Raw genomic sequence first — 17,195 nt, forward strand, 5'->3', positions numbered from 1 at the left:
GCCAGGGTTGTGTACCTGTTCCTGCTACACACAGGGACCTCACCGGCTTCCAGGTCCTCTTCCTCTTGGCTTCTTTCCCTCGGAGCAATGGGTATTGACAAGGTCAGATGACACTAGGGTCAGGAGTTCATGGTGATGCCATTTGCCATTCAGGTGTTGGGCAGTGTGATGAATCTCCTCCACCTGGGTCTGACTCACAGCCCAGTGCAGTACAGGCCTGCCGCCTGCTAAGACCTAGGTCTGTCCCTTTGTCAGGAGGACGTTAAGCAACAAAGCGAAGACGTGGTCAGCCCTCAACAACCCTGTCTTCTACCATCTCCTCCCTGAACTCCCCACTGGGCAAATATCTGCCATTATCATGGCCCCCCCACCAAGCTGAGGCACCCTGGAGTCCTAGGTAACATCTTGGTCCTTCTTCTTCTTCCCACTTTTAACCAGCTACCAATTCTCTATCTCTGAGGGTTTCCAAATGAGCATTCTTTTTTCCCCTTACCCCGCTACAGCCTTTATCCAGCTCTGTCCTCATTACTATAGTCTCCAGGTCCCTCCTGCCAGCCTGTTTCTTAGATCCTTCTGGTCCAGCCTTCCTGAAACATCTCTCCATTATGTCATCTGCTACCCAGGAGCCTGCTTTGGCTCCCTGCTCTTCTGAAAACAAACCCGTGGCTTTGTGCCTGACATCGAGCTCCTCCGGTCTTGGTGCCAGCAGATGCAGCGGCATCCATCCCTTTCCTGCCTGCTGCCATTCTGTCTATTTCTGAGACTACAGAGTAAGAGGGGGAAGAGAGCATTAGGCAGGAACAGGGCGAAAGCGATGACCAGGCTCACTGGGGAATGTGGAGCATCTTGGGGAAGGCACATAGCTCTGTGCTGCAAAACTGCCCTGCTCCATTGCGGGACTTCCCTCTTTGTCATTCCTTTCCACCCAGCCCTGGATCTTATGTGAAAAGAAACAGGGAAAGGGGCAGAAATGGTAGATATAACAATAACTCCAGCTGTGGGGTGCTGGAGTGTGTGACCCCTCCCCAAACATACACACACACACACACACACACACACACACCCCTTCCCTTTTCCTTCTTCGCACCTGTTTTTTTATGGCCCCTTTCAGCTCTCACATGTCATGTGTATGTCTGTCTTAGGGTGTCTGTTGCTGTGAAGAGACACATGACACCATGGCAAATCCTTTTGTTTGTTTGTTTGGGGTGTTGTTTTTTTTTTGTTTGTTTGTTTTTCGAGACACAGGGAGTTTCTTTGTGTAGCTTTGGAGTCTTTCCTGGAACTCACTCTGTAGATCAGGCTAGCCTCAAACTCAGAAATCCGCATGCTCTGCCTCCTAAGTGCTGGGATTAAAGGTGTGTGCCACCACCACCAGAACACCATGGCAAATCTTATTAAAACAAAACAAAACAAACAAACAAACAACCCACTTAACTGGGGCTGGCTTACAGTTCAGAGGTTTAGTCCTTTATCAGCATGGTGGGAAGTGTGGTGCCATGCAGGCAGACACGATGCTGGAGAAGGAGCTGAGAGTTCTACATCCAGATCTGCAGGCAGTGGGGAAGGAAGAGACACTGGGCCTGGCTTGTGCTTCTGAAACCTCAAAAGCCCACCCCCTAGTGACACATTTCCTCTGACAAGGCCACACCCCCTCATCCTTCTCAAGCAGTGCCATTCCCTGATGACTAAACCTTCAAATGTATGAGCCTCTGGGGGCCGTTCCTGTTCAAACCACACAATGCCCATGAGTACCACATATCACTGATCTGTCCCAAGGGGAGGGACCTAGGTCTGAAAGCATGCATCATCAGCATACTCTGAATGCCACAGTCTGGACCACACATGCGCAGACATGGGCTCTATCATTTTGCTTGGTGTCAGCTATTTCCCCGAACCTCAAATCCGGCAAAGCAGATTAGCAAACCTACTTTGTAGAGCCCTGTTTCCGTTCACTTCCTGAGGAAAAGTGGCAAATGGCGTTCGGTCACTTTACTTTGCCTCTGTGTGCCTCAGTTTCCTCATCTTCAGAGTGGGTCTGATGATGCCTTGCCAACAGGGCCAACTACCATGGGATAGACGAGTGCCTGCGAGGTCCAGCTTACCTCTCGTGAGATTTACATGCATTAGACACAGATGGATGCTTGTCGGTCCCTTTGAAGAATGTACCTGGTGCATAATTATGAGCTATTTGATCCGTAGGATTGTATTTGTGATGGAGTGGCTCCAAGAAGCGGGGTTCATGGGAGTGAAAGAAAGGCAACCCTTGGTGACAGGTGCTCTCTGAGAGTGGGGGTTCCTCCACTAGCTGCACCCTCAGAACCCCTGCACACTACCTCCCGTCTGTGGCTTCAGGCACCCGGCCCTCCCCACTATCCTTGGCCACAGCTTGATGGGACAGGTTTAGGTTTCCATCTGCTCAAATCACATTCCTGTGCTCTTAGCAGAGTGGGGACCCGTGAATCCTCTCTACCTAATCCTGGGATTGCCTCCCTCTCTCCCTCCCTCCCTCCCTTAGATGGTCTCATATAGCTAAGGCTGGCCTTAAACTCACTGTGTAGCCAAGGGTAACTGAATTCTGACTCTTGCCTTCACTTCCCAAATGCTGGGATTGCAGCTGTATAGGACCCTGGCATTTTTATATAGTGCTGGCTATTGAACCCAGGACTCTATGTATACCCAGGCAAGCACTATACCAACTCAGCTACCTCCTCCACCGCTGTCCTCCTTTTTCAAACGGGAATCAAATGCACCCTTACCCATGGCCACTGAGGTTGCCAAGGGAAATGGTTTTAGTCTCCCAGACACCTTGGCCTTCTGTTGCCCAGCTGCAAGATAAACACCGCTCCTAACAAGCCACTCCCTTCGGTGGAGAGAGACATTCTCTCCAGCAAACCTTGAATGCCCAGCTTTCTGTGGCGTGGCTGCCTGGTCACCTGGGGGATCAGCCATGGGTCCATAGAGCTGCTTAGCAACTCAGGGTAACTGGGTGGCTGTGTCAACAACTCAGGACCAAAGGCTATAAGAGCTAGAGGCCACTTAACTGTGTCAAAGCCAAGGAGGGTGACAATTGGCTGCCAGCCTCGCCCTCCTCTGTGAGAAGCTCCATTCCTAGCATCAGACCTCTGACTCGCTGCCCTTTAGTTCTCCCAAGCACGGGCATTATGGCCAGGAGTCTCCGTGGGAGAGAGGCTGTCCCAGCTGGGAGAGCTCAGAGTGGGCCTAGGCCACCTCTTTCCAGCCAATGCAAGCCAGGGGAAGCAGGTTTTCTTTTCTTTCTTCTAAGATAGGCTTTCACTAGGTAGTCCAGAGAACCCTTGAAATTAGTCTCGGTCCCCTAAGTGCGTGGATTTACAAGCGGGTGCCACCATGCCTTGCACAAAACATGGCTTGGGTTGGCCTGGGGAGATGGGTTAGTGAGTGGGTAAAGTGCCTGTCGCACAGACACGGAGATCTGAGTCCGGGTCCCTAAAACCTGTGCAAAAAGCCAGGCATGGAGGCACATCAGGGCAATGCCAGAACTGGAGGAGTGGAGACAGATCCTGGGGTGTCCATGTTCTCCCGGACTTATGAGCCAACCAGCCTGGCTGAAACAGTGGGCTCTAGGAACAAGGAGAGGCCTTACCTCAAAAAATATGCTGGGAAGTGTTGAGGCACACTCTGGAGGCAGAGACGGGCAGATCTCTGAGATCCAGGCCATCCTGGTCTACAGAACAAGCTCCAGGACAGCCAAGACTACACAGAGAAACCCTGTCTTGAAAAAAAACAAACAAAAAAAGGGTGGAAGCTGGGTTAATCCCGCATTCATGAGGCAGTTAGGGGGATCTCTGTAAGTTTTAGGCCAGACAGGCCTACATAGTAAGGCCCTATCTTACACAAAAAATGGAGAGAAATAATTGGGAAAGACATCCTGCTGTCCTCTGCAAGGCTCCTGTCTGCACACACACATGCCCACCCATGCCTCTGCACACACACACGCACACCTATCCTTACACACACACACACCCATGCCTCTGCACACACACATGCCCACCACTACCTCCACACACTCTTTCACATCTATCCTTCTGTACACATGCAGATGCCCACCCATGTCTCTGCACACACACACACACACACACCTATCCTTACACACACACACATGCCTCTGAACACCCACACCCACACCTATCCTTACACACACACACACCCATGCCTCTGCACACACACATGCCCTTTGCACACACACATACCTATCCTGCACACACACACACATGCCCACCCATGCCTCCACACACATACCACACCTATCCTTCTGCACACACACACATGCCCACCACTGCCTACACACACACACACACACACACTTGCCCACCCATACCTCCACACACACACACACACCTATCCTTCTGCACACATGCACACGCCCATCACTGCCTACACACACACACACACACACACACACACACACACACATGCCTCTGCACACACACACACACACCTATCCTTACACACACACACACCCATGCCTCTGCACACACACATGCCCTTTGCACACACACATACCTATCCTGCACACACACACACATGCCCACCCATGCCTCCACACACATACCACACCTATCCTTCTGCACACATGCACACGCCCACCACTGCCTACACACACACACATGCCCACCACTGCCTACACACACACACACATGCCCACCACTGCCTACACACACACACACATGCCCACCCATGTCTATACCACACAAAGAGGCTGTGATTCCAGAATCAGGGAGGATGTTCTAGAAGTCACCCAGTGAATGAATGTACCAAAGGATTTGGATTCACATGGGTTTCTCTTATGACGGGTGGGTGTCTCTTCCTTCTTTTACAGCTCTGTGCACTTCCTAAATTGGTTCTGTCAGCTGTATCTTTCTGCCTTCAAGGAGATAACACAGTACTTTTTGTTTGTTTGTTTGTTTGTTTGATGTTTCTGAGACAGGATCTCATTAGGTAGCCCTGACTGTCCTGAAACTTGATGTGTAGTCCAGGCTGGCTTCAAACTCACAGAGATCTCACTGTCTCTGCCTCCTGAGTGCTGGGATTAAAGAAGTGTGCCACCATAGCTGGCCTTACACGATACCTTTTGCCTAAATAATCAGATCTAAAGGGCCAGAGAAATGGCTCAGCAGTTAAGCGCGCTGGTTGCCTTTCCATCACCCACATGGAGGCTCACAGTCACCTGCAACTAGAGTTCCAGGGGGATCCAACACCCTCTTCTGACATCCGCAGGCACTGCATACATGTTTACAAACATACATGCAAGCAAACACTCATACACATTAAAATATACATATATATCTGATTTGGCATGCTGGGCATGTGACTCAGTCTCGTGCTTTCCTAGTACACATGAAGCCTGGGTTCAAACCCTAGCACTGTATGGATACACATGGTGACACATGCCTGCATATCAGCACTTAGGAAGAAGAAGCAGGAAGATCAGAAGTTCAAGGCCATACCTAAACTACATAGGACCCTGTCCGGAAAAAAAAATAGCTCACAAGATGGATAGTGTCTGGAATATTCTCCGGCCTTGGTGTTTTTGTTTCTCCGTAACAGAACAAGGGAGACTGAAGGCATGAAGGAGTTTCTCCTGTGGGCAGGTTTCATTACCGGCTCCCACATCCAGCAATACCAATAAAATTGATGATAATAATTAAGACTGTATAATCACCATGTGTTTGTTTATTCCCAAGAAGCCTCCTTTCCCTGACTCCCGTCATTACCAATTCCATCCTCATAGTTGGGTGGGTGTTAACTGTGTTCTAATAAAAAGCAGTAACTGCTTGTGTTCCCACCCCCACGCCCTGGGGTAGCTTGGCTTACACCCTTACCTCAAGGCAGCAGAGGTGGGGGGGCCGGGGGACGACGACACACGGATCTCCCTGTTTTCAGAAGGAACAACTGACACAGGAGGCAGGTGTCACACAGGAAGAAAACCCCTATGTAAAAAACCCACGGTCTCTCTTCTGCGTAGCTTTGTCCCTTCTTGCAGGGGTACTCACCCCATCAGGGTTATTCTTCAGGCCCATGTCCCCTCCCAGAGCCCCTCGTCACTGGCTGCTGCTGAGTCCTAAGAAAATTGGCTGTGCCAGACATTTAGCCAGCACTAAATACCACTGGGTAACATTGGGCCATTTACTTCACTGAGAACATTTCTTAAATGTTAAAAAAAAAAAAGAAGAAGAAGAAGAAGAATCTTTGCAAAGATTAAGACCATGAGTAAAATCAGAAAAGCGTCTTCTTGCAGTAGACAGTTGACAGAGACCCACAGTTGGACAGCATGCAGAGGGTGAGAGACTCTGGAATAATCAGTCCTAAATAGGATGTCTATGTCACAGCTCTCCCGTCAAAGCTCTGGGATCTCTGCAAAAGCAGGGACAGGAAGGGTGTCATGACCGGAGGTGGTGGATGCCTGCAAGGAAACAGTGTTCTTCAGACACGATGGGGCAGATGCATGTACGAACTCACAGAGACTGTGGCAGCATGCATAAGACCTACACAAGCTCTAGCCAGGCAAAATATCTGCACAGAGAAGGGACTGGGTACCAAGTCCTGCCCCTAGCCAAGAAGCTATTGGAAATTGACACCTGCTGGGAGAGGGAAACCCACTTTCTCCAATGGAGTGCGGCTGGGTCAATCAACAACTCCAGGGTAGGGTCTGTGCTCAGGAGCAGTTGGCCAACACAAATCAGATGCCATGGTTGTGTGTGTGTGTGTGTGTGTGTGTGTGTGTGTGTGTGTAGATTCTCGTTTTATTGAAAATAGATTGGAGGGGGGCAGGTGATGCACACTTTAATTTCAGTCTTCAGGAGGCAGAGGCAAGTGGATCTCTGTGACTTTGAGGCTAGTCTGCTCTACAGAATGAGTTCCAGGACAGGCAGGGCTGTTGTTACACAGAGAAACCCTGTCGGCGGCGGTGGGGGAGGGTATTTTTTTCTCTAACATAATATAACTCTCTACTTCTCCCAGTCTCTCTTCACCTCCGCTCCCATCCAGATCCACTCCCTTTCCATCTCCCATCTGAAAATAAACAGAAAATTTTGCTTCAAATTGATAATAAAATATAATGCAATAAGATAAAACAAAACAAACACACTGGAATTGGACAAAAAAAAAAGCAGAAGGGAAACAAGCAAAGAGAGGGCACAAGAAACAGAAACCCACTGGAGCACACACTCAGGAATTCCATAAAAACACTACGTTGAAAGCCACGATATATATGCAGAGGACCTGGTGCAGATTCATGGTGCATGCAGGCCCTGTGCAAGCTGTGGCCGTCTCTGTGGGTTCATACAAGTATCGACCATGTTGATTTAGAGGGCCTTGCTTTTCTTGGTGTCCTCTATTCCCTCGAACTCTTAAACTCTTTCTGCCTCCTCTTCCATGGGGCTCCCTGATCCTAGGGGAGAGATTTGGTGGAGACCTTTCCTTTAGGGCTGAGAGTTCCAAAGTCTCTCATTCTATGCATATGTCTGACTGTGGGTCTCTTAATTTATTCCCATCTGCTATAAGAGGAAGCTTCTCCCCGAAGTCATGTTCGTGTGTTTTCAGAGAGAGAAAAGGGACAAGAAGCAGAGAGATGGCATCTGGGGTGGGGGATAGCAAAGAATATGATCAAAAATATATTATATGAAATTCTCAAACAATAAATAAAAAAGCTGGCAGTAGTGGCACATGCCTTTAATCCCAGCATTTGGGAGGCAGAAATAGGCTGATCTCTGTGAGTTCAAGGCCAGCCTGGTCTACAAGAGCTAGTTCCAGGACAGACTCCAAAGCTACAGAGAAACCCTGTCTCAAAAAACAAAAAACAAAAAAACAAAACAAAAAAAAAAGATCAAACATATTCTCAAAGAATAAATAAAAACATCTTAAAGCTGGGCGGTGGTGACACAAGTCTTTAATCCCAGCACTCGGGAGGCAGAGATAGGTGGATCTCTGAGTTTGAGGCCAGCCTGGTCTAAAGAGTGAGTTCCAGGACAGTCAGAGCTCTTCTGTTACCCAGAGAAAACCTTTCTAGGGAAAAAAAAAAAACTATCTTGAAAACCAAAATAATAATGACGCTAATGATAAATTATCCAAGTTTCATCAAATGTTATACCTCTCCAGTGTGGCCGACCTCATAAGAAGAATCTTTAATAACCCCATCATTTCACACAGCAATAAATACATGAGCACAAAAGCACTGCACAAAACGGCAAGCGTTGGTTTTGGAATTTTTTATGATATCTGTATACTTGATTTGGAAACAGGTAGAATTTCAAACCTCTGGTAAAGACCTGGATGAACCCAGATCAGCATCTCAAGACACTGGGGTCAGACTGCCCAGATGTATGGACCTTGGAAAACCGCTTTAGAGAGAAGTGGACCCCTGAAACCCACTGTTGGAAGGATGACCTCGGACCCATTCTTGACCACTAAGACAGTGGGATCAGCCAAGTCTGCCTCTAACTAGTGCCTGAATCCCCAGCTGGACGCACTCATTTCGTGCTCTATCTCATTTACAGAGGGAGAAATGCCAAGAAAAGGACACTGGGAGACTCCAATGCAATTACTTTTTTCTTTCATTCTGAACTTTTTTCCTTTTGTTTATCTGCGGCAGTGTCTTGAGATATCTGTAGCCCAGCCTGAACTGGTAATTCTCCTGCCTCAGCCTCAGGGGTTCATGTGTGTGCCACTAGGAGTCCGGGTTGTTTTGTTCCTCTCTGTCTTTCCGTTGTGACTTTCCACCTGCTGACCTTTCAGATCTGGAACACTATTCGACCTGTGGCCCCAGCTCGGAGATGCGCGTGGCGTCGCCGCTTTAAGGGACCGGCCTTTTGTTTCCATGACCTCGCCCCGCCCCTCTGAAGGCTCCGTTGCGCCTGCGCCTCGAGCTTGAGCACTGGGGTTGGGCAGAACCAGGTTCCGTGCAACTTTCAAGTGAGTTACAAACTCCGCCCCGGACACTGGTGCAGGTGGTCAGCCACCCCAGGACCCCGGTGGCCCGGGAGAGCGGAGATCGGGACCTGCCATCCCGACCCGGGACTAGCAGCGGCGCCCTCAACGGGCGAACTCGCGGTTCTCCGCGGCAGGAGTCGTTGGACTGAGCCGCCAGGATTCTGCGGCGCGGGTCCGCCCTCCCAGCTCCCAAGTCGGCTTCCTCTTCAAGGCCCTAAGTCCACTGGTTCCGGGTTCTCCAGACTCCTCGCACTACGGGGTCGGGGTCAGGGCTGGTGGTTTCTGCCTACACCGAGGGACAGGTGTACCGCAGCACCACTCGGCTCCTGCCCCCAGTTCCTGAGTGAGCGTCCCTCCGGTTGTCTCTTGGGGGCCATCCCCAAGACTGTCAGGATGGTGTCCTGGATGATCTGTCGCCTGGTGGTGTGAGTATGGCCCCTTGAGACCCCCCTCCTCCGATCCCCAGTGTCAGCCTGCCTTTGGGGTGGAAGCTGGGAACGTTTGGTAAAGAAGAGAGTTTTCTGAACTTCGTCAGCCTTTCCCTAACACACGCTTAACGGTCCTCGAGGTCTGAAGTGGGACCTTGGTCACTGAGTGCCTTGTTCCCAACCCTCATCCTTGTACACTGATTGGGACCCTTCTTACACGCACACACACTGCAGGCAGGTGCAGGCAGGGTCAGGCTTTGCCACCCACAGCCCCGTGAGACGGCAATAGGCTCGGCAGTGGGCGGAGTACCCAGGTGCCTCCTTCCCCTCTGAGCAGCCACATGACCCACCACCCTAGTTTGGGCCTCCCAAGTCTACCCCTCACTTTTGGATATTCCAATACCTGGCCCAGATGTCTGTCTCTCTCTCTCTGCATCCTGGTGGCCCTGAGCCTGATTTGCGTGTGGTGGGAGGGGACAGCCTGGTGCCCTCACCCACCTTGTTGTGTGTTCTCAGGCTATCCTGTACCCATGGGCCATCAGTGCAGGCCTGAGCAGGCTTGGGATGTTTGTAAACAGCCGGGTGGGGAGGCAGCCTCCAGGGCACTGACTCAGGCACCTTGGGTTGTGCAAGCCAAGCGGGAAAAACAGGGCAGGCACTGCCACCTCGCACCCAAGTTGGGGGAATCAGCCACCTGGTAGGGAGAGGGTGGGGCATGGTGCCCCTCACACTTCCTATGGCTGCTGTTCCAGGCTCATATTTGGGATGCTGTATCCTGCATATGCTTCCTACAAGGCTGTGAAGAGCAAGAACATTCGAGAATATGTGAGTGCCAAGGGTTGGCAGGAAAGCTTAACTAATGTGGTTACCTTTGAGGAGTGGTCAGGGAGGGGGTGGTCGGACTTGGTGATATGGAAGGCCTGAGCTGGCCTCAAACTCCAGGTCAAGGGAGTTTGGAAGGAGGGCCAGCCATTAGCAGGCCTATGGAGGATCTTGTGGGTGAAGCATGCTGGGGTGCGCACTGAGAAAGGCGGTTTCTCAGGGGCTCCCTCTGAGCAGACGTGGGGAAATGCAGCAATGCAGTGGGACTGGCTCTCAGGAATCTCTGGGTTGGGCAGCCGGGGGCGGGCATTGGCACCTCAGGCTCCCAAGCTGAGCTCTGTGCACTCTGACCCACAGGTCCGGTGGATGATGTACTGGATCGTCTTTGCAATCTTCATGGCAGCAGAGACCTTCACGGACGTCTTCATTTCCTGGTCTGGCACAAGGATTGGCAGGCCATGGGTTAGGAAGGCCTACCCACCACCTGGCACCCAGCTCACACACACTTCTCCCCTTCCCACAGGTTCCCTTTTTACTATGAGATCAAGATGGCCTTCGTGCTGTGGCTGCTCTCGCCTTACACCAAGGGGGCCAGCCTGCTTTACCGAAAGTTTGTTCACCCGTCCCTATCCCGCCATGAGAAGGTACTCCAGGGGGAGTAGAGGAAGAACACAGATGGTTGTGTCTGGGAGAGGGTGTGTCAGAGAGAGCCCTGTATCTCAGGTTCAGGGAGGTGGAGATGTCTGGGTCTAATTTCCTGTCCACTTCAGATTTGCTGTGGGACTGTGAAAGGGGTTGGCTCTCCTCCTCTACCTGGGTGATACACATGAATGGACTTTAGGGGTGTGACATGCCAGCAGGAAGTTGATGTGGGCATGGAAAAATGGAAGGGACACTCATTGAGGTGTGTGAACGGGGAACCCCGCTCTTAGTTTTTGTTCTGAGCCTCTGTCTAACTCCTGGGTCCTAGATAGGGGTGGGCTAGGGACGATGACAACCAGTGACTTCTCGGGGTCCGCAGAGAAATGGCTCCTTTGTTGACCTGAGCTCTCCACTCTGGGTCTGCAGGAGATTGATGCGTGCATTGTGCAGGCAAGGGAGCGCAGCTACGAGACCATGCTGAGTTTCGGGAAGCGGGGCCTCAACATCGCTGCCTCGGCTGCTGTGCAGGCTGCTACCAAGGTGCTCTGGGCCCCGGTGCTAGCAGTCTCAGCCGCCCCCGCCCCCCCCCCCCCCCCCCCGTAGCTCTGAGCCAGTTCAGTTCTGAATCTGGTGCCCCAGTGATGAGCTGAAGGCCAGCTTCCCCGCTAAAGCCTTTCCCAGGCCTCTTCTGCCATTAATACAGTGCCTCCCTCCCTCACCTCCTAGAGTCAGGGCGCTCTAGCTGGAAGGCTGCGGAGCTTCTCCATGCAAGACCTCCGCTCTATCCCTGACACCGCTGCCCCCACCTACCAAGATCCTCTCTACCTGGAAGACCAGGTACCCCGACGCAGACCCCCGATTGGTAAGCGGAAAAGGAACCCAGCCAGGGCTGACCTGGGAAGTCTGCCTCTCTGAGGGCTAAAGGGAAGCAGGGAGGGGCTCCAGGCTTGCAGAAATGTTCAGCTTTGCCCTCCCTGGCCTCTTTTCCACAGGGTACCGGGCGGGCGGCCTGCAAGATAGTGACACAGAGGAAGAGTGTTGGTCAGACAATGAGGTAGCCCCCAAGCCTCCTGTCCGGCCCCGAGAGAAACCTCTGAGCCGCAGCCAGAGCCTTCGGGTGGTCAGGAGGAAGCCATTGGTGCGAGAGGTCAGTGCATTGGAAGGACAGTGTGACGGATGGCAGTTGAGCTACCATGCCCACGCCACTCATGGTATGTTGGCTTTCTCTCCCCAAGGGAACCTCGCGCTCCATGAAGGTCAGAACCCGGAAAAAGACGATGCCCTCGGACATGGACAGCTAGATTCTGCAGAGTCCAGCTTACCTCTCCAGCCAGCAGGGGACCTTTTGCTGCTACACCAGCTGCCTGGGCTCCGCCCCTTCTGACTTCTGCAGCTGCCTAAGGGGCACATGGTGTGGTTCCTCAGCATGGGGATGCACCTACAATATACCAAAGCAGGCCAGACCCAGGGGCCTATTTATTGCCTTCCTCAACCTTTTCCCTTTCCAGACATGGGACCAGAGCCCCACTAGTCCCTATAGATGAAATCAAAAGTCCAACCAGTTGTGTTCATTCCTTCTTGTCCTTCAAAGTACTTGACAGCCTTTCCCAAGGCCTGGTGTGCGTGTGTCCTAGCTGTGTGTCTCATGTTGGTGAGTGAGGTCAGGCTTGTGAATGTTTTTATAAATAAACACCTATGGTGTCTGCCTTCCCTGGTTGTCTCTTGGCTCCTCACATTTCCTACTGTAACTAGCAGCCCTCTGTAGGCTCCTGCTAAAGGGTGGGAAGACTGCCAGAAGATCTCTGTGCCTAAAAGGGGAGGCCACCGATAGTCACAACAGCAAGTGTCCTGGTTGAGCTCCTCGGGACCCCCGTGGAATCAGGCTGGAGCCAGGAGTGATGGCACAAGCTTTTGATCCCAACATTGTTCTCAGGGAGGCAGGAAAATTTCTGTGAGTTCAAGTTCAGGATGGTCAACATAACAAGTTCCAGGACTAGGGGGATCATGTCTCAAAAACAAACAAAACAAAACAAAAAACAAATCCTCAAACCAAAAGTCAGACTCTCACAGGGCGGTAGTGGCACATGCTTTTAATCCCAGCACTCAGGAGGCAGAGTCAGGATCTCTGTGAGTTCGAGGCCAGCCTGGTGTACAGAGCGAGTTCCAGGATAGGCTTCAAAGCAACACAAAGAACCCCTGTCTCAAAAAAACAGAAAAAGAATCAGACTGTTGAAGATTACTCAGAGTAAGGAGTCAGTACTGGCTCTCACAGGAAGAGGCAAAGGGATGGAGAGGGTGTGGAAACCGCACAGAGCAAACCTGGGGAGGCAGGCTAGGGTCTCAGTTCTGTAAACCTTCCTGTGAACAGTCAGGTATAATCAGGGTGAATTTGCACACGAAGCCACGAGAGGGCAGCAGCTCCCTGGGGCCAAGCTGCCCCCACCTTCCAGGTCAAGGTGGGTGGAGCTCGGAGACTAGCCAAAGCCTCGCCCCGCTGGGGCCTGGCTGAAGATGGGGCAGGCCAAAGGAATGATGCCGAGCTCAACAGGGCCAATGATAGCCCTTCTCTGCTGCTAGTTGCTGCTCTGTGGCCTGCTCCATCCACGGAGACTCAGGCTTTTGCCCTGGACTGACTCTAATCCGTTTCCTCTGATGCCTGGGTCATCTGTCCCTGATGTTGGAGTGACATAGTGCCCTGGGGTGCTCCCTCTCTACACCCCATCTGCCCTTTGTTCCCTCTTCAGGCTAAAGAGGTGACTGAGAGTGCTGGAAGGAGGGCAGACATGAGCTGCTAAATTGGAGTTGCCTGTGAGGATTAACTCTTGGTGTGGGGATTATCTGGGTTTTATTGGAGGGAAGGCACCTAATCTGCGTGGCTGATTTAGCCTCTCTGGGATTGGGATTCAGTGGCTTCCTCTATGGCATTCCCACTCATTGTGATGCTGATTTACCACCTTATTAATTCACTCAAAAGATGTATCGCTAGATACTAGAAGGGTGAGAAGACAAGGAAGTAGGCACTATTATTATAATCCCCATTTCCCAAAGAGGCACGTAAAGGGCAAGTGATTTGCCCAAGGTGGCCTAGCTAGTAAGTGGCAGGATTGGGCTTTGGACCAGGCAGTCTGGCTCCAGAGTTGATGTACTTAATCACTGTTCAGTCAATGAGCTGCTCCTTGCCTGGGGGGCAGAGAGAAGGAGCCTGGCATGTATGGAATATTTGTTACATGCCTGACCTTGTGCTGGGCATTTCACAGAGATGGTTTCCTTGGATTCTCTCAAACGGGCCCATGCCTATTTTACGGGAGAAAGAGCTTTCTCCTCTCCAACGGTACTGCCTGGGAGGTGGGCAAAAGCGGTTGGTTCCCCTTGGCAGAGCTGAAGCCAGTGTCTGCAGGCTCTGCAAAGTCCATGCCAGCATGCCATCGTTTCTGCCCTTTCTTCCCCACCCTGCCTAGTCCTGTTCAGCTTTATTCTCCTACCCCAATTCAGGTACCTGAATCCTCTGCCGGCCTGCCTCTGCCTTGCCTTCTCATCTGCTGTTCCTACGATCGGATCGGATCGTTGTTCGTGGAGGGGTTCTGTCTTCATCTTGGGTACGTCACATGTTTTTGTCCCTCCTCAGTCGTGACTTCAGAACCAGCCTTATTTTACTGTTGTATCTCAGCCCAGAACAAGTGGCTGAGGTATTTTTATAACTGTGGGATCTGGTAGTAGTTGTCTGACTTCTGAGCTCAAGCGTCACCCCTTCCTCTGGGAAGCCTCTCAAACTTCCCAGCACAGAATTAGTTGTTTGTCATCGTGTTCATATCTCCAAGGCCTGACACCTCAGAGGCCTGAAGGAAGGTTGCTTCTAAAGCAACACATACATCAATGTCTTAACCCTCTCCAGGGTGGGAGGGAACTTGTGCTTTGGTGTCTCTGTCCTGTGTCACCTCAGTTCCACCACACAGCTCTCAAACCACCAGCGTCTCTGGTGATGAATGGCTGGCTAAAATCTCCGGCTACCAAGGCATCCTGAGGCCACACAGGAAGAAATGAGTAGATGTCTAAGTGTAGGCATTTCTGGGCAAACATAAATGTGAGCCCACGACTCGGGGCACTGGGTATCACCTGGACATCCCTCAGAGCAGCTCTGCCTCTCTGAGAACCACCCAGGCACACCCCCACCCAGCACTATCCACCTCAACAGGGTCCCTGGCCCACCACTGATCCTCTGGCCGGCCTCTTAAGAGGGGTGGGGGTTAAGCCATGTTCTTGCCTTCCAAGGGTCACCAACTTGATATCAGGGTACCTGGTCTCAGGTAGGGTCAAGGCTGGAAAGGACCTGACCCCATGAAGGCCAGTCCCTAGAGTATACTTTCTGTGGTCCCTGATCCCCTTCCTGTTCTCGACCTCATACCCACCCCCTCCACCCATCCTGGCCTGTTACCTGCTTCTCTCTCATCTTCCTTTCTCCCTCTGCCTCACCCCCTACCATCCTTTTAGTCCTCTGCCTCTGGCTCCATCACTGTCCCTCTGACCTGTGACCTTTCATTGTCCTAGTCACTTTCCCCTTCTCTGGCTTCTAGGTCACAACGCGCAGGAACCCACGGCTGTATTTTTAGCCTCCACTCTCAGTCCACTAAGCCTCTAGATCCCACATAACCCCTAGCCCAGGCTGAGTTAGGGGTCCTGGCAGACCCAGTCCTCCACTAGAGGGGATTCAGAGGGTAACTGCTTAGGTCCTCGCCCCCATTTTTCACCCAGCATCTGGGATTGGGCCGCACTGACAGGTGATCTTCATCGCAGAAGGCTAGTGCCTAGGGCTGGGTGATCCTGGGGGCAGAGCTGACATTGCTGGGCACACAAGACCCGAGCTCAGCCTGGAACACAATGGAAGCTAGATGGCAGTGGGGGAGGGCTAGAGAGGAGGGCTCCAGAAGAGGAATTAGGTCAATGATGTGGGTGGGTGGGCCAGAGGAGAGGATAGCAACTACCACGGAGCTTCCTCCTGGCTCCAGCAGCATCTCCACACTTCCCTTCCCTGTCCCCTCCCCCTGGTCCTGGGAGATTTCGCCCGGTATCACCCCCCCCCGTGTCCCCCACCTCAGGCATGGCCACAGGGGTGGGGGTGGGATGGGGGGAGGCCAGCCTCAGCTGTCTGAAGGATGGAGGGGCTGGGGAAGCAGGGCTAGGTGCCCAGACGGCCGCGTGTGTGGGAGGGGATGTCCTCAGATGCCCTCCACCCGGCAGTCCCCGCTCTGACGTGTGTGCCCCCCCTCTCCCCGCCCGGATTAGTGGCAGCTTGGCCTGACTCTCCGGGGCTCCTTCCCCCTCCCTGCCTGCTGCCCACCCCTGGGCAGGGGGCTACTCTGCCTGAGGGGCACTGTGCTTGCCCAGGTAAGGGGCTCTGGGGTGGAGAAAGGGCAGCTGGCTGTGAGAGAGGCTATGCCTGTCAGCACGAGTGTGTGTGTCAGCATGTGTCTCAGTGCGTGAGGGGTCGTGGCGGGCTAGGGCTGGACCCATGTGAGTCTGGGGGTGCTAGTCAGCTTGCTAGGTCCATGGTCTGGTTTTGTGACCACGGAGTGGGTGGCTTACCCCCCCCCCCCCCCGTGTTTGTGTCTTTTATGTGTGTCCTCAGCTCTGCTCCATCCTCAGGCACAGCACAGCCAGCTACAAGGACTCTGGCCTGTGGCATAGTCTCTAATGCAAAGACAAGGAATGTGGTGGGGTACGGGTAATACTTCTCCCCACCTCTATCTCCAGTTACCCCTAAACATTCCAAAAGACAGCCCTGAGAGCTCTGGTCTAGTCCAGGCAATATAATCTGACAGGCAGATATGGCAGCTGGAGGTGTAGGGGTGGGCACCTATTCAGTTGCCCTGAGACAGTCCCGATTACCTTAGGGGAAGACAGCCACAGGCCCTTGGGACTCTGGACAACCCAAGCTTCTACTCTGGCCTCTTCCAGGCCTCAAGCCACAGGACTTTCCCCAAAACAACGACTTTCCCACAGGCCTTCGTTAAGGTAGGCCAGAGGGCTTAGACTGGGACCACAGGCATGTCCCAGCCCACCACCTTGCCCAGGAGCCCGGCTGGGAGCTAGAGGCCAGGCTGGAGCCTTGGGCTCCAGTCCCTTTTAGACCCCCCCTCATTCATCTCCCATAGCACACTACGGTCAGGTCACCCCCAAGAAAGTGAATAAGAAAAGGGGTATGAAAAACTCAGTCAAGTAAACAATCCCTGCCAGCCTGCCTGACCAGACTTGGCCTCTGAAGGTGAGGAGTTAGCAAGACCTATGTCAACAAGAACCAAGTCTGTTCAGTTTCGGCTGTTCCGACCTCCTCTCCCAAGT

The 17,195-nt window shown here is 52.4% G+C and overlaps 1 protein-coding gene across 1 annotated transcript; it reads left to right on the top strand.

Annotated features, from left to right (window-relative positions):
* Window positions 1-8,798: 8,798 nt before the first annotated feature.
* Window positions 8,799-12,565, top strand: Reep4 (receptor accessory protein 4). Its single transcript, XM_041668841.1, has 8 exons — window positions 8,799-9,392; window positions 10,148-10,220; window positions 10,575-10,651; window positions 10,741-10,861; window positions 11,286-11,399; window positions 11,586-11,721; window positions 11,852-12,006; window positions 12,095-12,565. Exons 1-8 carry the CDS (start codon window positions 9,361-9,363, stop codon window positions 12,158-12,160), a joined length of 774 nt encoding a protein of 257 aa, XP_041524775.1. The 5' UTR covers window positions 8,799-9,360; the 3' UTR covers window positions 12,161-12,565.
* The last annotated feature ends 4,630 nt before the right edge of the window (window positions 12,566-17,195 follow it).

This window comes from Microtus oregoni, unplaced genomic scaffold (assembly GCF_018167655.1).
Source record: "Microtus oregoni isolate MIOR12 unplaced genomic scaffold, Mior012 000001F_ref0000356, whole genome shotgun sequence".
In the NCBI taxonomy this organism is placed as follows: domain Eukaryota; kingdom Metazoa; phylum Chordata; class Mammalia; order Rodentia; family Cricetidae; genus Microtus; species Microtus oregoni.

Excerpts from the sequence above, each read along its gene's own strand:
- Reep4 (XM_041668841.1), top strand. The coding sequence starts at position 9,361 with ATGGTGTCCTGGATGATCTGTCGCCTGGTGGT. Across the intron at positions 10,862-11,285 it reads CCCTATCCCGCCATGAGAAG|GAGATTGATGCGTGCATTGT; the intron begins GTACTCCAGGGG and ends CTGGGTCTGCAG. Across the intron at positions 11,722-11,851 it reads CCGACGCAGACCCCCGATTG|GGTACCGGGCGGGCGGCCTG; the intron begins GTAAGCGGAAAA and ends TCTTTTCCACAG.